The sequence below is a fragment of the Mus caroli genome, chromosome 4, assembly GCF_900094665.2.
Source record: "Mus caroli chromosome 4, CAROLI_EIJ_v1.1, whole genome shotgun sequence".
Taxonomy (NCBI): Eukaryota; Metazoa; Chordata; class Mammalia; order Rodentia; family Muridae; genus Mus; species Mus caroli.
The window spans coordinates 35583241-35605770 of record NC_034573.1 but is presented as its reverse complement, the minus strand read 5'-3'; the positions used below and the strand labels follow the sequence as shown (position 1 = coordinate 35605770).

At 48.6% G+C, this 22530-nt stretch overlaps 1 protein-coding gene across 3 annotated transcripts; it reads left to right on the top strand.

Annotated features, from left to right (window-relative positions):
* Window positions 1-1085: 1085 nt before the first annotated feature.
* Myorg (myogenesis regulating glycosidase (putative)) lies at window positions 1086-8538 on the top strand. 3 transcript variants are annotated; one of them, XM_021161291.2, is made up of 4 exons: window positions 1086-1183; window positions 1890-1963; window positions 4262-4306; window positions 4442-8538. In XM_021161291.2, exon 4 carries the CDS (start codon window positions 4504-4506, stop codon window positions 6652-6654), a length of 2151 nt encoding a protein of 716 aa, XP_021016950.1. In that variant the 5' UTR covers window positions 1086-1183; window positions 1890-1963; window positions 4262-4306; window positions 4442-4503; the 3' UTR covers window positions 6655-8538. The 3 variants fall into 3 exon arrangements, with proteins under 3 accessions (XP_021016950.1, XP_021016949.1, XP_021016952.1); XM_021161290.2 differs by lacking the exon at window positions 4262-4306; XM_021161293.2 differs by lacking the exons at window positions 1890-1963; window positions 4262-4306.
* Window positions 8539-22530: the final 13992 nt, after the last annotated feature.

Sequence of the window (22530 nt, the reverse complement as noted above, 5' to 3'; positions counted from 1 at the left end):
ACATAGGCTCTTTGGGTCTACAAGATCCCTCCAAGGCGTCCTTGACTGGGGTATTGCCAGTGGGAAATGGGAGCACAGGTCATCCCAGAGTTTTTAAAGCCGTTTTTACACTTATCCGTAACAGGTGGAGGTGAGAGGCCAACTTGAGGGAGTCTACCCTCTCCTTCCCAGCCTGCGGGTTCCTGAAATCCAACTTGGGTCAGTGAGCTTGCTTTATCTGCTTCCTATCTTCCCAGCCCTGTGTCAGTTCTTAAAAGAATACAGCTCCCCAGACCTTGAGGGAACAGATTCCTGAAGACTCCTGTCTTAGTCACTGTTCCATTGCATGGTGAAGAGATGCCATGACCATGGCAATTCTTATAAAATAATTTAATTGGGGTTTTACTTACAGTTCCAGAGGTTAGTCTGTGATCATAGCAGAGCATAGCAGCAGGAAGGTATGGTGGAGAAGCAGCTGAGAGTCCTCCCTCCTGATCTACAGGCAGAGGACTCTGAGCCTGGTATAGGCTTTTGAAACGTCAAAACTCACCCCCAGTGACATACTTCTTCCAACAAGGTCACACTTACTCGAACAAGACCATGACTCTTAATCCTTGTAATCCTTTCAAGGAGTGCCATGCCCAGGCCCTAAGCATTCAAATATATGAGTCTGTGGGAGCCATTCTTATTCAAACCATCACAGATACGTCTTCCCCCCTCGCCTTGCTGTGCTCTCATACACATAGCAAGCCTAGCCTGGCGTTGCAAGAACCCTGACATTCAGCAAGAACCCCAACAGTCAGCCACTCCTTCCTTCGGAACTACATCTCCCATAAGGCCTGGGGATAAGCCAGGCTAGCAATGGCCTGGCAAGGGCGGTGCCTGAGGCGGGAGGTGGAACCAAACTAGAGGCGGACCCAAAGGGCAGATTTAGGGCGGTGAGAAGAAAGTCTGTGCAAGGCACGCAGAGCTTCCAGAGGCGGTGGGGGAGGGGCTGGGCGCTAGGGGTGGGGCTGGAGTCCCAGGCCTCAAACCACATTGGACGGCTGGGCGTGGCCAAGTAGCCGGAGGGCGGGGCGCAGGAGGGGCTCCACGGTGCCCAGCCAGGCAGCAACCCGCAGGGCTGTGGCTGATCAACTCCTGCTAGCGTGGAGAGATCAGCCAGAGGACCCTTCTCCCTTTCTTCCGTGTGGCGGTCACTGAGGTAGGTGAACCTAGTTGAAGGCCTTTGGGTCCCAGTGAGGGTGGTGAGTTTTCTAAGGAGCACACAGTTCCTGAACTTGCTCTAGTTGGTGGAGCGTCCCTGGACACCTGAACCCCTCCTCAGGCCAGAGCTTCCCAGCGGGCTACGGGTTCCTTGACCTTCCCTCTGCCCCTTTGGATCGTGTGGGGTGTGGGGCCACCGGTGGGTGTGAAGTATTCCAGGCTGTGTTAGTGTAGTTACTTGATCCTTGTGGATCCCGTCCCTGAGCAGGGGAGGGAGATGGGCAGGATCGAATTGCCTTTGACATTTCCACTCCCCTCCCAACTGTGTCCCACAAAGGCCTCTGCCTCAAGTGGCTCAGTTATGCTGAGCTGGGCCCGCCCTTAAACTGTAGGCTTGGGACTTGCAGCCAAGACTGAGGTTGAGCCTGTGTTGGCCAGATGGCAGACTCGACAGATTATAGGGGTCTTGAACGCCACTAAGACTGGAGCCACCGAGTTCCTCCCCTCGGCTATAATACCAGATGCCATTAAATTGCCCCTTTCACACCCCTAAAACCGTCCTGATCTGCCCGAGGCAAGCTGGAGCTGCTGCAGCTTTTGAAAAGACAGACCTCACCCGTCCACACCCATCTCTCATGATGGAAGGTGGAGGCAGGAGGTTTGGATCCCAGTGGGTGAGTTCTGCGTTTTCCCATCTATAAAAGGGACAACAGCTCGCAGTGTTGCTGGTATTGGATGCTATGGGATCATTTGGAAGAACATGGTGAGGCCCAACGAGGTGGGTATTTAAGTCTGTGGGTGCCTGTCCTTCATCAAAAAAACCTAATGGGTTCTGCCTAAGTTTTGAAAGGGCTTTGGAAGACATCATGGTGAGGTTCTCAGGCTCCCAGGGGTCATAAGATAAGACCAATTTAATATGTAAGCATTGGGGCTTGGGGAGTCTTTCCTATTCAGACTCAAACCCTCTCCTCTTAACCCCTTGATGCCCAGGATGTAGCCTTGCTTGTGTTGAATGAACATAAGTGTACAGTAAGCCAACTTGGGGCCCCTGTAGTCTTCTTTGGGTTCCACTCAGCTTTGAGAGTATCAGTAAAAGACACTGCTACCCAAAGGAGGATAGGGGATCTCTAACTTGTGTTAGAGATCAAAGAGGAAGTAGAGGCTGTTCCAGACTGTACTTGGGGAGTGACCTGAGAGATTAGAGAGCTCTAGGGGGTGTGGGATTGGGGGAGAGGATAAGGAAGGGAAAAGAATGGGACTGAATCGTGTCTTCTAGAACCAAAACGCTCATCTGCACCTGACATTCTTTTTCCAATTATTTATTTTATTGTATATGCATTAGTGTTTTGTTGGCATATATGTCTACATGAGGGTTGTCAGATTCCCCTGCAGCTGGAGTTACAATTGTGAGCTGCCATATGGGTGCTGGGAGTTGAACCTGGGTCCATCTGGAAGAACAGCCAGTGCACTTAACCACTGAACCATCTCTCCAGCCCCCTTCACATTCTCCTTTGAAGATTCATTTATTTTTATGTGTATGAGTATTTGCCTGCATGTATGTGCACTCTGTGTGTGTGTGTGTGTGTGTGTGTGTGTGTGTGTGTGTGTGTGTTGCCTGCAGAAGCCAGAAAACAGCATTGGATTCCCTGAGACTGGAGTTACAGTTTGTGAGAAGCCATGTGGTGCTGGGATTCGAACCCCGGATCCTCTGGAAATTAAGTGTTCTTAACTGTTGAGTCATCTCTCCAGCTCCTGCACTTGGCATTCTTGACAGATTCAGCATGGGAGAGAAGGAAGAGTTCACAAAGAGCCTGAGCAGTTTATCATCTTGGAAGTCACTGGAGACAGACAGACAGACACTGGCATCTGGGAAGCGACTACTTACCATCTGCCAGTCTCTGTCTCTCCTTACTCTAGCTGGGGAGTTAGGCAACCACTGGAATGGCAGTGTCTCCCTGTGTGTGCACCTGGCAGCGCTGTTTCTTTGTTGGACTCTGCCCTGAGGGTTGAGACAGAAAGTGTCTGTGGCCTTCTCAGCAGGTTGAGACAAATCTGCCCCTGAGTCTGAGTTTTCCTGCAGACGTATTTCAATGTTTAGCGTACCTTGTGTGGACTTGTATATGGGTGGTGGGCATCTGTTGTCTGAAGAGCTGGTAGGCAGAGGGAAGGTTATCAGGCTAAATGAAATCTCCCAAAGCAGGAGACTTGAGGATTTATGAGGGAGGGAATGAGCTTGGTGGTCTCAGGATAGGCCTGGAAGCTCAGAAAAGTAGCTGAGCTCAGATGTGGTGGCCTATGCATGAAATCCCAGCTATCTAGAGATTAGGGCAGGAGGACCACAAAATCAGACCCACTTTTCTGGACTGTGTAAAAAAAGAAGCTGAATCCATATCATGCATGCCTTGAGCTTTGGTTGCAAAGGTTACAACCTCTCCCGTGGGAGCAGAGAAGAAAGATGGCAGAGAAATGGACTTTGATTAATAACTTAAAGCGGGATACAGTTTGCATGCTAAGAGGGGCAGATCAGAAAAGCAAGATCTTTCACCAAGCTCCTGACCCAGCCGTAATGTTGGACCCCAGTCCTACCTCTGACAAACCAGTCTCTGTGACTGGATGTGGCTTTGAGTGTCTTCTTTAATTTCCAGATATCCATCTGGCTGGTCTCAAGATCAAATTCCATGACTAAGCCGGGCATGGTGGTGCGCACGCCTTTAATCCCAGCACTTGGGAGGCAGGGGCAGGCAGATTTCTGAGTTCGAGGCTAGCCTGGTCTACAAAGTGAGTTCCAGGACAGCCAGGGCTATACAGAGAAACGCTGTTCCCTTTCCTCTGCCCTTGCCTCTTTAGAGGCAGGGGAGCCAGCCTACTGACTGCACTGTTAAAGGTCTCAAAGCACTGGCTGGACCATTCATTCGCCTTGTGTTATCAGGGCGTTAGAAGAGTAAGCCCTTCTTTAGCCAGGGCTCGATGCTTATGCTGGGATCCTGGACACAGCCTAGCTTCCCTGCCTTTAGTTTTCTACCGAGGAAGGACAGAAGCAAACTCTTTCAATTCACATGGGTCTCTCCATTCACAGAGTTCTCACCAATTTGGCAAGCATTGGGGCCTGAGAGAAACGAGAGTAAGTAGGACACCAGCTGTCCTGGACAAGAGTCCTCCCTTTGCCATTTGTCAAGCTCTTGGTCCCTCTACTAGGCTGCAGAAATGGGAATACTGTGGATCAGAAAACTCAGTTTCCTCTCTCTCCCTTCTGCAGACTTCAGCCCGACAGATTCAGATGGGCCCCGGTGTGGTGGTTCCTTCCTTCGCTAGGAACTGATGCCCCAGAACCTTCAGGAGACGAGCCAGGCCTATCCCCGACATCGACCTGGTAGCCACGCAGGCCCTAAAAGTCTCAAAGTTACCCCACGAGCAACCATGTACACTTTCCTGCCTGACAATTTTTCACCTGCCAAACCCAAGCCCACTAAAGAGCTGAGACCTCTGCTGTGCTCCGCAGTACTGGGACTGCTGCTGGTGCTCGCCGCAGTTGTGGCCTGGTGCTACTACAGCGCCTCGCTACGCAAAGCTGAACGCCTGCGCGCGGAGCTGCTGGACCTGAACCGTGGCGGCTTCTCCATCCGTAACCAGAAGGGTGAGCAAGTCTTCCGCCTGGCCTTCCGTTCCGGTGCTCTAGATCTTGACTCCTGCAGCCGGGATGGTGCGCTGCTTGGCTGCTCCCGAGCGGCCGACGGACGCCCGTTGCACTTCTTTATTCAGACAGTACGACCTAAGGACACTGTAATGTGCTACCGCGTGCGCTGGGAGGAAGTTGTGCCAGGGCGTGCTGTGGAGCACGCGATGTTTCTGGGAGATGCTGCGGCGCACTGGTATGGCGGCGCAGAGATGAGGACGCAACACTGGCCCATCCGCCTAGATGGCCAGCAAGAACCGCAGCCATTTGTCACGAGCGACGTCTACTCGTCTGACGCCGCATTCGGGGGCATCCTTGAGCGCTACTGGTTATCTTCACGCGCGGCTGCCATCAAAGTCAATGATTCAGTGCCCTTCCACCTGGGCTGGAACAGCACGGAGCGTTCGATGAGACTGCAGGCACGCTACCACGACACATCTTACAAGCCACCAGCTGGCCGTACTGCCGCGCCAGAGCTCAGCTACCGCGTGTGCGTGGGCTCAGACGTCACCTCCATCCACAAGTACATGGTTCGACGTTACTTCAACAAGCCATCCAGGGTACCAGCGTCAGAGGCCTTCCGAGACCCCATTTGGTCCACGTGGGCACTGTATGGGCGCGCTGTGGACCAGAACAAGGTGCTGCAATTCGCCCAGCAGATCCGCCAGTACCGCTTCAACAGCAGCCACCTGGAAATCGATGACATGTACACGCCCGCCTATGGCGACTTTAATTTCGACGAGGGCAAGTTTCCCAATGCCAGTGACATGTTCCGCCGCCTGCGAGATGCCGGCTTCCGCGTCACACTTTGGGTGCATCCGTTTGTCAACTATAACTCGTCCAGATTCGGCGAAGGTGTGGAGCGCGAGCTGTTCGTGCGCGAGCCCACGGGCCGGCTGCCCGCGCTGGTGCGCTGGTGGAACGGCATTGGCGCAGTGCTGGACTTCACGCACCCAGAGGCCCGAGAGTGGTTTCAGGGACACCTACGGCGCCTGCGCTTGCGCTACAACGTGACCTCCTTTAAGTTCGACGCGGGTGAGGTCAGCTACCTGCCCCGGGACTTCAGCACCTACAGGCCTCTGTCTGACCCCAGTGTGTGGAGCAGGCGGTACACCGAGATGGCGGAGCCCTTCTTCTCGCTAGCCGAGGTCCGCGTGGGGTACCAGTCACAGAACATCTCCTGCTTCTTCCGTCTAGTGGACCGCGACTCGGTATGGGGCTACGACCTGGGGCTGCGCTCTCTTATCCCTGCGGTGCTCACCGTCAGTATGCTGGGCTATCCGTTCATCTTGCCCGATATGATAGGTGGCAACGCGGTGCCGGAGCGCACAGCCGGCCGCCAAGATGGGCCGGGGCCAGAGCGCGAGCTCTACGTGCGCTGGCTGGAGGTGGCCGCCTTCATGCCTGCCATGCAGTTTTCAATCCCTCCTTGGCAGTACGACGCAGAAGTGGTAGCCATCGCACACAAATTCGCTGCTCTGCGCGCCTCCCTCGTGGCGCCACTGTTGCTCGAGCTTGCTGGTGAGATTACGGACACTGGCGACCCCATCGTGCGCCCCCTGTGGTGGATCGCACCGGGGGATGAAACGGCTCATCGCATTGACTCACAGTTTCTCATCGGGGACACGCTGTTGGTGGCGCCCGTACTAGAGCCTGGCAAGCAAGAGCGTGATGTCTACCTGCCTGCCGGCAAATGGCGAAGCTACAAGGGTGAGCTTTTTGACAAGACGCCGGTGCTGCTCACGGATTACCCTGTCGACTTGGATGAGGTCGCCTATTTCACCTGGGCTTCCTGACCCAGCTCAGAACCTAGGAATCCCACAGCCCTAACCCCAGCCTTCATACAGACTTTTAATCCTCTCCCACATGCGAATGGTGAACCCTCAGGAAGACCCACCTCTATACCATCTAGGAAGTGAGCACTGACTTTAAAGCGCTCCAGCCAACAGCTGTAAGTGAGACCCGGGAGGGGAGGAACTGCACCAGCGCACAATCCTAAGAGCCCCGGCTCCTTGCCCATTCACTTCAGTCTGCAGAAAGCCTCTGCCCTGGGTTGTCAGCCAGAGAAAGGAGAGGTCAAAGGTCTGTTCTTTCTGTTACACAGGGTCTGGTTTTAAAAGTAGAGGGAAACCTCTTCTCCCCTGGTCTTTGTAGCCATCTTTGTCCTCTGAAATGAGGAACCAATCCTCTTAAAAGTTCCCAGATAGTTTTCTACCATATTTAGAAAGTGTACCTTTAGCCCAGAAGTGGTGGCACACGCCTTTAATTCCAGCACTCAGGAGGCAGAGGCAGGTGGATCTTCGAGATCAAGGCCAGCCTGGTCTACAGAGTGAGTTCCAGGACAGCAGAGAAACCCTTCGCTCTACAAAAACGAAGGAAGGAAGGAAGGAAGGAAGAAAAAAAAAGGAAGAAGACAAAGTGTACCTCCTTGATGACAGCAGCTAGGCCATGAGTTCCCAACACACAGTGATTGACCTTGTCCCACTCCATTGGGGAAGAAAAGATACAGATGTTTGGTTTGGCCAGCTGACAAGGAAGCAGTCCATAGGAGAGTTGGGCTCAGCCTGAACTAGTTGTCTGTGAAAAGACTCCTAACGTTGCGTTAACATATTTGTATATATACTGGTCTCAACTTTGGATCTAGACCTGGGGCCAGATGTGTCTAGTGGATAGACTTGCAGGGCCATGCAGGCCGGACTCGTTGCCTTAATTCAAGAACCTGTGTCTATGTGTATGTACCCATACTTCTGTCAGAGAGGGAGAGAGACAGAGAGAGAGAGAGAAAGAGACCCACCATGGGTCTTTGATGCTAGATAAGCCTAGAGGGAAGATATAGGGGCAGGATCAAGGCTTTGTTTGATCATTGACCTAGCCCCTCCCCCCTCAGGTAGATTCCCTAGGACAATGCCAAACCCAGTTTAAGAGAGTCGGGCTGAGGAACTGACTCGGGGAAAGCAAGCCCAAGTTCAACCTAACTCCTGCTATAAATGGAGAGAACTGTAGCAAATGAACAGCCCTTTAAGATTACCCAGCTGCCTCGCTGCACACACACACACACACACTCGAGTGCTTGCACTCTGAGTGAAGCCTTAGTGGAAAAACCATGTTCTAATTCTGGGCCGAGATGTGCTTGGCACATGAATGACATTACACACTGATGCCTGCCAACACACGCATGGGGGTAAGGGCTTTCATCTCAGTAATTCTCTTGTTCTAAGGAGATCAGCTCCAACTATGGTGAGGTGAGTTTTTCCTGACTTGGAGGCTTGCCAGAGAAGGTGGAGAACGAAGTAGATAGAACTCAGCTTCCCTCTCAGAGCCTGTGCCCGAATCTTTAATGTTCTCTGGGTGAAAGGTCCTGGGGAGAGCTTTGGGGCTCCCCCGATGCCCATCTCCAATGCCAATTCTTTGGTTTCTTCTTCTTGGCAGTATTGAAGCTAGAACTCAGGGCCCCGAATACTAAGCAAGCATTCTTCTGGGGAGCCATATTCGCAGTCTTCGTTTGTCAGTCAGCTGGGTGACCTTGAATAAGCTGCTGCTTACCCCACTGAGCCTCAGTTTTTTTCTATGTGAGAGTGATGTAAAACCTACCTCTGAGGTCATATAATAATAAGCACAGACGTGTGGAAAGTGCCTGACACAAAGTAGGTGCTCAATAAAAGAGAGCTATTGGAGTAATATTTGTTGTCTTCTTGCTTAAAAACAAGGATTCTTGGGGGTTTAAAAAGACCGATTTTATGCATAAACGATGCCTGCATGTATGTATGTATGCATGCACCACATACATGCCTGGTGCTTGTGGAGGTCAGGAAAGGGCATCAGATGCCCTGGAACTAGTGTTATGGATGGTTGTGAGCCACCATGTGGATGCTGAGAACCGGACCCAGGTTCTCTGTAAAAGCAACAAATGCTCTTAACTGCTGAGCCATCTCTCCAGCCTCTTCTGGCCTTGCCCTGTCCTCTGTCTCTGCCAGTACTTCTTGTGTAGTCCAAACGTGTCTCTCTCCCTGTACATCGGATCTGGGAAGCCTAGCATTGCTCCAGATGGCCTCCATCAGCCTTGTAACCACAGCTTACTGGTCTTAGGCTCTCATATGTGTGTGTGTGTGTGTGTGTGTGTGTGTGTGTGTGTGTGTGTTGGTGAGTGTGACATAAAGCAGTCAGGACGTAGGGTCTAAATGGCCACTGAGGGGGCTTGGGAATGCGTTTGAATGGATTGAGCTTTAGCCAAGCGGGTTTTCTCAGCCACCATCTGGCCACCATCCCCTGACTTGGGAGCAAAGCATCTCTGGATCCAGAGCAAGCGTTCTTCTGGTCCTCCTCACGGAGCACCCAGGACCCTTCTCCTTCCCCAAACCCAGGGTGGGCACTGGCCTTTCCAATCCTCTGGCCGCTGTTGAACAAAGACACACAGGGTGCTCTTGCTAAAAGCATTGACTCTTCTCTTGGCCCTCCGGGTGCCTAATGGGTTAACTAAAAAACCAGAACAAAAGCTTGGTATGATGACTCCAGTTTGCACCTGTTTCCTTTGCACGGAGTCATTACAGTCTGGTGGATTCCAGGAACAACAGAGCCCCTGGATAAACATCTGTGACGAGGATCAAAACTACCCCCTAACCCCCGGCAACTGAACAAGGCCTGCCAGACCAATCCTAGGATAATGATCAACCAGACCACACTCTGACCAAGGCTGATCAGCACGTGCTTCTTGCTCCAGCCTCTGTCCCCAGTCCTGGGTAAGCTGGGAGCTCCTATGAGTGCCTCCAAGGCCAGGGCTGACAGCATCATCCCCCTTCTCTTCCTGGTATAGTTCTGCTGATTAAAGTTCTCTGTTTTGGAGTCAGGTTTGTTAGGATTCCTGGACTCTCACCTCTACTCTAAGACTCCAGCAACAGCCTCCACATGAAACCTCATCAGCCACATTCCACTGTTAGAATCTCTGAAAGATGACCCGCAGACTCAGGTGTCTGATCTTGTCCAACCCACACAGCAGTCTAGGAGAGATGTCCAGAGTTCAGTCATGTCCCTTGTGGGGTGGGGGATCCAGGCTCTGGTGGTGAAGCCTTCTAAGATCAACTCCTTCTCGTGCCTCTGTTTTGCCCAGATCCTCAGGTACATCTAAGTATATTTTGAAGAGCATTTGAAGAAACGCTGCCTTCTGTTCTGGGAACAACTGTACAACTATCCCCTGCCAAGGACAGGTGTGCTCAGACTTAGCCTTGAAGGAAAATGCAATGGCAGCTGGGCAGTTGCCTTTCCTTCCATTGTTTGGCTCCAAGGGCTTCTGCTGACAACCCCTACAGGTTACAGCCCAACTCCCAAGGCACAGCCTGGTTTGTTTTTTGTTTTTTTTGTTTTTTTTTTTTTTTTAATCTTAAAGGTAATCATTTACTTCAGCAAGCCCCAGGATCTCTCCAGCAGCTTGATAAGAGGGGAGCTATTTAACTTTAGGTGGCAAGCCCCAAGCTTGCTCCAAGCAGCATTGGAGGGGATATGAAAAGACTCAGAGGACAGCCCTGTTCCTGGGTGTTCCCAGTCTAGAGGTCGGGGACTGTGTGGTTTTGGACAGCTCTTTGGCTTTCCCACTCCAGGTTACACAATCCAGAGCACGAGAGAGTTATGGAGCGGTCTGAGCTCTGCCTGCCTACCTATACCATGGCCTCCTCAAGGAGGCAGCAGGAGGAAGCTGGCACCACCCTCCAGCCCCTCAGAGAATTAGGTCAGGCCAAAGGCTAGGATGACTGGAGAGTACGGTCTGTATGGTTGTGAGGGCTGCACCATAGGTACCAGCCCTGCATAGGAATGTCTATTCTAACCTCGTTACTTGAGGTCTTCAATAAATGGCTTCAGTGTAGAAATAAGTCATTGTTTTCAAGGTCAAGAGGACATTTTGATTTCCTAGGGCCTCTGAAAGGAAAACTTAGGCCTCCCCTGTAGGGGTAAGTCTGTCAGCCGCCTCCTCACCCTAAAAAGAGGAGGTAGCATAGAGCAAACGGGCAAATCCAGAAGGAGCTCCTCTGGGTCCTGGCAGGAAATAGGATGGATGGTTATTGGCGAGAGATGCTTTCCCACCTCTCGGCCCTTTGATAGGTAAAACCACGTTAGGAAACCAGGAAGCAAGGCGCCCTTCTCCACTGCCTCGGGCATTTACCCAGTCACCTAGCAGGTGTCTGCCTGCAGGCCAAGAGAAAAGGTGTGTCATTCCATGAATGTTCTTTGTGTGTGAGATATGGAAAGAGATTGTGGTCACTTTCTAAACTTTGGATCAGGCCCCAGTCCCGTTTGTTTGTGACCAGGGGGTTGAGTCTATCCCGCTTAGGGTACATACTCCCCCTTCCCTGGCCAGGGCCTGAGATTAGCTTTTCAATCCTGCCATGTTTAAACTCTGCTCTTTGATACTTTGTTGCGTTGTGCCCAGAGTCTGACCACCCATGGCTCTGCCTGGACTCTGCTTGTCCCTAAGCATGGTTTGGAAACTAGAACAGAATTTTATGGCCCCTGTGCAGTTGTGAGGCTTGGCGTGCCCACCTTAAAACATGATTTTATCAAATCATGCCTTTTTCTGTATACATTTCTCAGAAAAACAAAAGGCAAAACTCAACTTGCTTTCTATTAAAATTGCTATTCAAAGTTTTTGAGACAGAATCTCATGTGGCCCAGGCAGGCTTCAGATTCACTATATAACTGAGAATGGCCTTGAGTTAACTCGTGTGTGTGTGTGTGTGTGTGTGTGTGTGTGTGTGTGTGTGTGTTGCATTTTGCCTGGATGTGCACTGTGCACCAGGTGAGCACTACTGCCTTTAGAGGTCTGAAGGTCTGTTCCCCAGAACTGGAGTGTCAGATGCTTGTGAGCCACCATGTGGTCTCCACAAGCTGACTTCAAACACAATTCTCCCACTTCACATCCCAAGTGCTGATATTAGAGGAATGAGCTACTACTATCCCTGGCTTAAAGTATTTTTTAAAGGAATTAGCAAAAGAAATGTAAAGCTGTACATTGGAAAATATACACCTTGTGGAAAGACATTATAGATAACCTAGATAGAAGGGCAGACCTGGCAATAAATTAATATTTACAACTGTGAAGATGGCAATACTCCATTAACGTACAGATTCAGTATAGTACCTACCAGAATCCCAGCCAAATTCTTTGTGGAAATCAACAAGTTGATCTAAAATTCATAGGAGGCCTGGTGTGATAGCATTTACCTCTAATCAGCCCTGGCACTTGAGAGGCAGAGGCAGGTGGATCTCTGTGAGTCTGAGGCCATGCTGGTAAGTTCCAGGCCAGCCAGAACTACAAAGTGGGACCTTGTATCAAAAGCAAACAAGTAAGTAAACAGACAAAACCCACAGGGGAATTTAAAGGACCCAGAGTAGCCAAGGCAACCTTGAAAAGGAGCAAGGTTCGAAGGCTCATTCTTTTCATTTTTACACTGCAAATATATAATAATAAAGATAATGTGATACTAGCATAAAGTTAGACATATATTGTGGGGCGTAGTGACAATGCCTTTAATCCCAGCACTTGGGAAGCAGAGGTAAGTGGATCTCTGGTCTACCTGATGAGTTCCAGGATAGACAGAGCTACATAGCAAGACCCTGTCTCAAAAAAGAAAAAACAAACAAACAAACAAACAAACAAAAGACATATAATACAGTAATGATAAGCTGTCATCTCACTGGATAAAGTATGCGTATACTCTGCAGGCCGGACCTAGGCAATCACTAGAAACCACATGAAGGTGGAGGACAGAGCTGACCCCACCTAGTTGTCCTCTGACCTCCACACGTGCACTGTGGTACACGTGCAATGCCCCTCCCACCCTGAATACCCCCCCCCCACGAGAATCTTTTTAATTGAAAAACGAGGGGTTAGAGTGATGCTTCCATGACTGAGAGCCGCAGCTGCTCTTCCAGAAGACCTGGGTTCAGTTCCCAGCAGCCCCATGGTGGCTCACAAGCAACTCATGCTCCAGTTCCCGGGGACTGACCTTCTGACCTCTAAAGGCTGTAGTGCTCACTTGGTACACATACAGGCAAACCCAGTACAGGTACACACACACACACACACACACACACACACACACACCAACAGGATGAGCTCAGTGGAATGGGTTTGAGAATCCAGAAGTAAAACCCTCACGTGCATAATCAAATGATATTGCAAACAGTATTGTGTGTGTGTGTGGTACTGGGTCTCTTAGATGCTGATAGAACATTCCACTACTGAACTCCATGCACTATACTTCCAGCTCAGGAATCCTCTCTCTCTCTCTCTCTCTCTCTCTCATTTCAAAGAATAGTTTGGGTGGAGAGGGGTGTCTGGAGAGGTAGCTCTGCAGTTCCGAGCGCTTGCTGCTCCTCCAAAGGACAGGGGTTTGGCTCCCAGCACCCATGCCAGGTGGCTCATAACTTACTGCTGTCATTTCAGCCCCAAGGACTCTGATACCCCCCTGCAGATCTCTAGTAACACCTGCATACATAGAGCATTCATTCACACAGACACACATAAATTAAAAGAAATCTGGTTTTTTGTTTTGAGACAGGGTCTCACTGTGTAGCCCTACCTCACTTTGTAGGGTAGGGTGGCCTTAAACAGAGATCTGCCTGCCTGTGCCTCTCCTACACTGGGATTAAAGACATGTGCCACCACACCCTGAAGATCCATTATTTTCTGGTTTTAGAGAATATTTTAGTATCGTTGTTAGGGTCCAAGAATCGCCAAGAAGGAAGACCCACAGACTCAAATAGTGTGCAAAGACGGAGTGTTGATCTTGAAGAAATTACCAGCATTGCAGGGCTCAACCATTCACCAAAATGGTGATGACCCAAGGAGCTCTGAGGCCCCTTTTATGCAGGGCTGGTGGAACTTCCTAGGAGCATTAGTTGACCTCTGATGTGATTGGTAGGGGGCTAAGCAGTGACACTAGCACAGGTTTGCTTGGCTACTATGTTAGTTTCATCATATTTGGTGAGGCCTTGAAGAACTTCAGAGACCAGCTCAGTTCTGGCTTGCCCTCTCCCCTGGCCAAGTGTCCCAGGAGCTGACTCAGCTCCAGACTTATCCTCTCCAAGTCAGGGCTGTCCGTGTCTCCCTCTGAGGAGCCCAGCTTGGTTCCTGGGGAATTGAAATGTTTCCACTTTTTAAGGTTTTGATTCCTCAGTGGAGCGCTCAGTGTGAATCGGAGTAGTGGGCTGAGCCCAAGATTTTTTTTTTGGACAGTCTCTCTCTATTGGGTAGCCCTGGCCGTCCTGGAACTCGTTATGTTGACCAGGCTGGCTCAGTCTCACAGAGATCCACCTGCTTCTGTCTCCAGAGTGCTGAGATTAAAGGAGTGGATCACCACACCTGCCTGGCAAGATCGGGTGTCATCTTTTTAACAACTGGTGCCACAACAGCAGAATACTCACAGAGTGTGATCGGTGTTGGATCCTCTACTTCCTATCCCATAAAAAATTAATTCAAAATGCATCTCTGGCCTAAGTACAGCTAAGACGTTAAACTCCCAGAAGGCCTGGTTCTGGTGCTGAAGCTCTGTAATCCCAGCTACTCAGGAGAAGGCAGTAGGCTCACACAGCAAGGCCTGGGTTACAGTGAGTTCACGGCCAGTCTGGGCAATTTAGCAAAACCTCCTCTCCCACATAAGTCAGATGAGGGCTGGGAATGTATCTGAGTGGCAGAGTATTTTCCAGCATAGATGAGGACCTGGATTCAATCCCTAGTACCGAAAAAATTTATGTAAATCTCCATTACCTTAGATCACACACTTAAGACACTATGAATATACTCAACAAAAGAAGTACACCAATTTAGCTTCATTAAATTGGAACATTCCCTGCTTTAAAATACATTATCAAGAAAGCACAAAATAAAAAATAAAAATAAAATAAAGGGCAGGATGGCTCAGTGGGTAAAGACAGTTGCTACTAAGCCTGATGACCTGATCATTACTGATAAACATATGAAAAGATATTCAAAATGATATTCCACCAGAGCAATACGGATAAAGTCACCGATACCACTACATTCTCACTAGTGCCAATCATCATCACCACAACCACCACCACCACCATCATCATCATCAGATGTAACAGAGGTAGGAGAGAATGTATAGATAGCCCAGCCTTCAAACATCTCTGATTGACCTGTAAGAAGTACAGCCACTTTAAAACCAGGCTGGTGGCCAGGTGGTGGTGAGGTGATGCACACCTTTGATCCCAGCACTCAGGAGGTAGGAGCAGGTGGATCGATCGCTGTAAGTTCAAGGCCAATCTGGTCTAAAAAGTGAGTTCCAGGGCAGCCAGGGCCGTCTCCAAAACCAAAACCAACCAATCAACCAAAAAACAGTCTAATACCTCAAAGGCTAGACATGTAGCTACCACCTAACACTGGAATTCTACATTTAATTACATGCGAGGAAATGAAAATTCTTCCACAGAACTTGAAGCACTTTTAATAATTGCTAATAAAAAAAAGTAGGAACCACTCAAATTGGGTCAACCCAATATGGACAATTGAAACCATGGAATATGAAGTAGTAATGCATGCTACTGAATGAATTGTCCCTGAAAATGCTAGTTACAAAAGACCACATGTCGCATCAGTCCACTGCATGGCATGTCCAGAACAGGCAAGTCTGTAAGAGACTCACGGCAGAGTGTGGTTGCTAAGGTTTGGAGAAACAGCTTGATTGCAGATGGTTGTGGGTTTGGCTTTATTGGTTTGGCTGCTTTTATTCTTTTTTGTTTGGTTGGTTTTTTGAGGGGTGATTAAAAAGTTCTAAAAATTATAATTCCACAACTCCATTAATATACTAAAGCCCTTCAAGTGTACGCTTTAAAATGGGTGTTTCATATGACATACGAACTATATTTCTTTTCTTGGTTTTTTTGTTTTGTTTGTTTTTTTGTTCTTTTCTTTTGAAACAGGGTTGTTATATTTCAACAATGCTATCATCCTAACAGTGGAAGGAGAAATGACAGGAGTAAGCCTTGGGAACATGTTAAATGAAAGAAGCAAGACACAAAAGGTCACTAATTGTCTGGTTCAACACATATATTTACTGACTTTTGTTCGGAGATGGTGTTTCAAGTCGCCCAGGCTGACCTTGGACTTTCTAGCTGCTCAGGACGACCTTGAACCCTGTTCCTTTTGCCTGCCACCTCCCATGTCAGGTCGCAGGATTCCAGTTAAGTGAAATGCGGAGGATGGGGAGCTTATGCAGAAAGTCGGGTGGGTGGTGGCCGAGAGGACACCGGAAGGATCGCTAACAGGTATAAGATGGTTTCTTTTTTAACTGTTGAGAATCTTCTAAAATTAGGTTGTGGTGGTGATAATTACACAGCCTTGTGAATAAAGGAGAACTACTAAGTTATACCTTTTTAACGAAGTACTGCCGGGTGTGGTGGCACATGCCTTTGATGCCAACATTTGGAAGGTAGAGTGGATCTCTATGAGTTCAAGGCCACCCTGGTCTACAGAGTTTCAGGATAGCCACTGCTTTGTAATGAGATCTTCTCTGTCTCAGAAAAAAAAAATGTACTCTGCTATGTATAAATCATGTCTTAGTTGTTTTTATTTTTAAAACCTCCACCCCAGGTGTGGTGGCACATGCCATGAACCCCAGCACTCAGGAAACCGAGGCAGAAGGGTCCCTTCAAATCCAAGGTCCACCTGAGTACAGAGCAGGACTGTTTTTTAGAATAAGCAGAAACCAGGAATCTGGGGCCAGCCTTTTCCACCTGTTATTATTTTACCTTTATAGATAACACATCTGACTCATTGTTCCTGGATAAAGTTTGATTTGATGTCAAAGAAGGAAGAACTGTTCTCTCTCTCTCTCTCTCTCTCTCTCTCTCTCTCTCTCTTCCTTTCTTTATATTTTTTGTTTTTTTTTTCCTTTGTTTTGTTTTGTGTTTCAAGACAGGGTTTCTCTGTGTAGCCCTGGCTGTCCTGGAACTCCTTTGTAGACCAGGCTAGTTTAGAACTCACAGAGTTCTAAACTAGAACTCTGCCTGCCTCTAGTTTACCTGCCTCTGCCTCCTGAGTGCTGGGATCAAAGGTGTGTGCCACCACTGCCCAGCTAAATGTCCTTTGTAATTAAAAGACATCTTCCATTATCCTCAGTCCTTGCTTTCCTATTTCTCAGCCCTTTGAAATTCCATACTGTTAAAAACTACATCTGCTCACAAACAGTGTTTATAGTCTTTGAGAATTTTCTGCTCACACCCAAAACAGTTTTGTTCTGTTTTGTATTTTACAGGAACAAAAATCTCTTTTCAAAAATATGTCTTTTAAGCTGGATGTGGTGTTACAGGCCTGTATGTCCAGCACCAGGAAGCTGAGACAGGAGGATTGTGTATTTGAGGGCAAATTGGACTACATACTTAAGATTCTGCCCCCAAAAGCCAAAAGAACAAAGGCTGCAGAGATGCTCAGAGGTTAAGAGCACTGATTGATCTTCCAGAGGTCCTGAGTTCAAGTCCTACCACCCACATGCTGAATTCCACTTCCAGGGGATCCAATGCCCTCTTCTGGCCTTCTTGGGCACTGCACACAGTGGTGCACATACATTCAGACCAAACACACACATAAAAATTAAAAAATAGATAAATCTAAAAATTTTTTTTAAATTTAATTCTTACAAAAAGCCAAGATTCAAAACAAACATAAACAAAACATGCCTTCTATTAACAGGCACATTAAATAGAAATAAAATATTTTAAAAACGCAGCTGGGTGTGGTGGTGCACGCCTTTAATCCCACACTCGGGAGGCAGAGGCAGGCAGATCTCTGAGTTTGAGGCCAGCCTGGTCTACAGAGTGAGTTGCAGGACAGCCAGGGATACACAGAGAAACCCTGTCTCATAAAACCAAAAGAAAAAAAAAAGAAGAAATTAAAAACTATGATATTTTACAAAGGTAATATCATTTTAGAAAACTTGGAAAATTCATAAAATCGAAATAAAAGGACAATTGTCATTCTTTTTTTCTCCACCCAGAAACATTTTTTCCCCAAATCTTATTTTCTAAATTGCCAGATAAGCTTATGAACTGACAGAGACCTGCCTGCATCTGCCTTGAGTGCTGGGATTAAAGGGACCCTACCATACCCCATATATGTGTGGCTAGCACTCTATCAGTGGAGCTGCATCCCCATCCCTGTGGAGACTCTGTTAAGGGAATGAACAATGGCAGCAAAGTGAGTTATATGTTAATTAGCTAGAGTTAACCATTTCATAATGGAACTCACTCTATAGGTCAGGCTGGCCCAGAACTCACAAAGATCCAATCGCCTCCCCCTCCCCCCTCACGGCCCCTGACCCCTGCCACTGCCTCTGGCATGCAAAAGATCAGAGTCAAGCAACGTTGTCCAGGTGGACCTCCAACTCTTAGGCTAAGGTGACTGTCTTGCCTCACTTCTTCTGATGGGCTGGATCTATAATCCTGCAGCTTCCCAAGGTTTCTCCTGAGAAAATGTCAAACAGACTGAAAAGCTGAAAGTCTGTATAACACACCTACATCACCATCCCAAGTCAACAGTTATTCATGTGGGGTGTGTGTGTGTGTGTGTGTGTGTGTGTGTGCGTGTGCTAGTCTTCCTTGTCTATTTGATTGGATTGGAATCACCTAGGAGACACAGCTCTGGGCTTGTTTGTGAAGGCATTTTTAGAGAGGTTTTAAACTCAGAGAAGTCCTATGCTGAGAGTTGGCAGCAACATTCTGTGGGCTAGGGTCTCATTTGAATAAAAAGGAGCACCAGGGCAATCCGATTTCAGAAACAGCCATGCTGACTTTCGTCTCTCGGCCTTGTGTTTGTTCCAAGAGTCATTGTTATCATCTCCCTATCACACAAGGAGAATGAGGCTGGAGAGCCTGAGACTTCCAAAGATCACATAGCAAAACAGTGACAGAGCAGACATCTCTCTAGACGCCACTGAGCCACACTCCTTTCTCAGCCCCTACGCCTTGCCTCACAATGATGATGTTTTGAGTGTATGTCCCAGACACAGAATATATGGGAGAAGGAGGGAGGAGACAGCCAGGACCAGAGGCTAAGTCAACTGGTCATGTCGGGAGAAAGTCTGGGGCATCCTGAGTTAACAGTGGGACGACCTAACAAGGCAGAGATAAGAAAGAAGCAGCTTCCTAATAGGCAACATGAGTTTAAGGATGAGAAAGTAGCTTAAGAGGAATGGAAGGCAGAGCTCTCTGAGCATCTTAGGGAAGCTTTTGAAGGAGGCAGGACTTTCGGAGCCCTAGACTTAACAAAGATGATTAAGGATTTCTCAAAGAAAGGATGATCCCCCTTGAGGCTCTATTTCCCCAAACCAAGCTCTCTTGAGACATTAGGGAGGACTGTTCGCTTCTCTTCTTATCCATGTGGAAGATTTTGGAACTTTGGGCTAGAAAAGTCATTGTGTGATCAGAGCTGAATGAGCTGTTATGGTGTGCTGGCTACGTTTATGTCAACTTGACTCGCGCTAGAGTTATCTGAGAAGAGTGGACAAAGTCGGGGAAAGGCCCCTATAAGATGGAGCTGTAGGGTGTTTTCTTTTTGTTTGTTTTTATGTGCATTGGTGTTCTGCCTGCATGTATGTCTGTGCGAGGGTGTCAGTTCTTGGAGTTACAGACAGTTGTGAGCTGCCATGTGGGTGCTGGGAATTGAACCTGGACCCTTTGCAAGAGCGTCTAGTGCTTTTAACCACTGAGTCATCTCTCCAGCCCTAGGGTATTTTCTTAATTTATGATTGATGGGGGCAGGCTGTATTCTACAAGAAAGATGAGCAAGCCAGTAAGCAACACCCCTCCGTAGCCTCCACATCAGCCCCAGCCTTTAGGTTCCCATTGTTCGAGTTTGTCCTGGCTCCCTTCAGTGAGAGACTGCAGTAGTGATAGACTGCAGTAGTGAAAGACTGCAGTGTGGAAGTGTAAAGCCAGATAAACCATTTCCTCCACAACTGGTTTTTGGTCATGGTGTTTCATCGTCACAATAGTAATCCTAAGACCTATGGGAACTTAGAATATAAAGCTGAGAGCAGGGCAGATGGTGAAGGTCTGGCTCGTAAAGAAACAGAGGGAAGTTTGAGAGTTCCTAAAAGACTCCATGGGGACCGACCATTTGATCTTTAGAATTAGCAATCTGTGATTCTGGTCAGCTTGTGCTGAAGAACCAGTTGTGTGAAGAGACCGACATCGTTGAGACAATCTTCTTAGAATTGTTTCCTTGGGGTTCAACACACAGGCTTTAAGGGATGAAGGAGCCATGAAGAGCAGCTGAAACCTGGCACTGTAAGAAGCCCAGGAGAGGCCACTTGTGAGATTATAGATAAACGTTACCATGACTGATTTGTACCTGTGTTTAATTTTTATGTATGAGTGGTTGGCCTGTATGTATATATGTGCACCAAGTGCATACCACAGTGTGCCTGATGCCCATGGAAGTCAGACGAGGCATTGCACAACCCATGTAGGTGCTGAGAATGGAACTCAGGCCCTTTGCAAGAGCAAAAAGTGCTCTTACCCTCTAAGTCATCTCTCCAGCCCTCTGTATCTATGTTAATGGAGCACTCTGTAAGGACCAGAAGAATGTCTCCAGAACGGTACGATTGACAATGACAATGATGGGATGAATGAGTGTGGGTATGGGCATGCCACGGCATGTGTGCAGACATCAGAGGACCAGTTTTAGGGATCGGTTCTCTTCTTCCCCCTGGAATCTGGGGATCAAGCTCAAGTTGTTAGGCATGCACAGCAAGCGTTTTAAACGCTGAGGCATCTCGGCCACTCCATGTAAGATATTCTAAAGGGTTTTCCCTGTGGCACCTTAGGCTCAAAGCTTCCCACATATAGACAACTTCCATGACCAAGGGCCACTGACTGTCCTTCCTCCTCTCCACGTCCTCCTTACTCTGTGTCTGCTGCTTTTATTTTATTTTCCTTCTTCCTTCCTTCCTTCTTTCCTTCCTTCCTTCTTTCCTCCCTTCCTTCCTTCCTTAAAAATTAAAAAAATTGCCAGGCAATGGTGATCCCGTACCTTTAATCCCAGCTCTTGGGAGGCAGAGGCACAGGCAGATCTCTAAATTCAAGGCCAACCCAGTCTACAGAGTGAGTACCAGGACACCCAGGGTTACACAGAAAAATCATGTCTCAAAAAAAAAAATAATTTTATGTGTATGGGCATTTATTTATGAGTACACTGTAGCTGTCTTCAGACACACCAGAAGAGGGTGTCGGATCCCATTACAGATGGTTGTGAGCCATCATGTGGTTGTTGGGAATTGAACTCAGGACCTCTGGAAGAGCAGTCAGTGCTCTTAACCGCTGAGCCATCTCTCCAACCATTTTTGTTCTTTGTAGCTCAGACTGGTCTTGCACTCTCAGCAACGCTCCTGCCTCAGCCTCTAAAGTGCTGAGCCTCAACAGGCGTATGACACCCGTGTCACCCGTCATAAATTCTCCCATGCAAAAAAAAGTGAACAGCAAAATCAGGCCATTTTCAGTCCCTTGCAACTTTGATGTGTGAGGTTTTACACTTTTCAGATCCCAGCCTCCCGTTCTAAGCGCACAGGGCTGACTGGCCGGCCAGTCTTTGTTAGGAGGCAGCCTGCCTGTGGTTTGGCACTACTGCCCAGCAGGCATTTATTAAATCAGTGGGATGTGGTCCCTGCTGGCCTAGAAGGGAACATTAAGCTCCAAAAACTTCCTGCAGCAGGCCTCCTCTGGAGAGCGCTGCTCAAAGGGGTGAGGAACAAACCATTTAGGTCCCTGGCTGTGCGCCAAGATCTGTTCACGAGCACTGCCCTGTCTACGGAGGATCAGTGACTGGAAACATCTGGAAGCCTGCTTAGGACCAGGTGACTGGTCTCCCTTTGGGGTGGCTGCTCTTGACTCTGTAATCCAGGCTGACCTTTGCCAATGCCCCTTCCCCTCCAATCTTCTGCACTTCGTTGGGCAACAGCCCTCTAATAAAATCCACATGAACCTGGCTGCTAGCGGCTTCTGGAAGGGCTCTAAGATCTAACGCCTGCCTCAGCATTCCTTGAGCCCGAGTAGCAAAACAACAGAAGGCTGAGACCAGATTCTTGCACCTCGGGGTCTTACAGTGGTGCTGCGGGGAAAGCCAGTAGGTGGGGGTTAGGAAGAAACAGCAGTGCAAAGTCTGCTGAGCACGGGGAAGGTAGTTCTGGGGGAGGAGTATAGATCACTAGAGCCTGTGAACATGGGCATGCCTCATTCTCTACTTCAATCATGCTGACTGGGAGACAGCCCAGGATAAAAGGTGAGGGTGCAGTGCTAAGGGTTGGATCTGAAACACTCCCTAGGCCCCTATAAAAGGGTGCTGGAGAAAGATCTGAATAAAACGCTCAATTCCTGCACTTCAGTTCTACGGCTTGGAGATTCCAACTCTACGGGTCTGTATTCGGGGGAGGAGATGCACAGAGTTGCGGAAGCAGAGGGGTTACCCTCCATGTGCTGGGTTTCTTCCAGTCTCGTGCCCGAGCCCTTAGCTTTTTGGGGTATAGTATTTGGACATACAGTTTCCTATAGTTTACACAATCGGAATGGCCAAGTGGTCTAAGGATTCCCTTCGGTTACATCTAAAGCTCTGACTCATTTCAATTTTCTTTTCCCCAACCAATGGCGTGAGTCCAAGAAAGCATCACAGG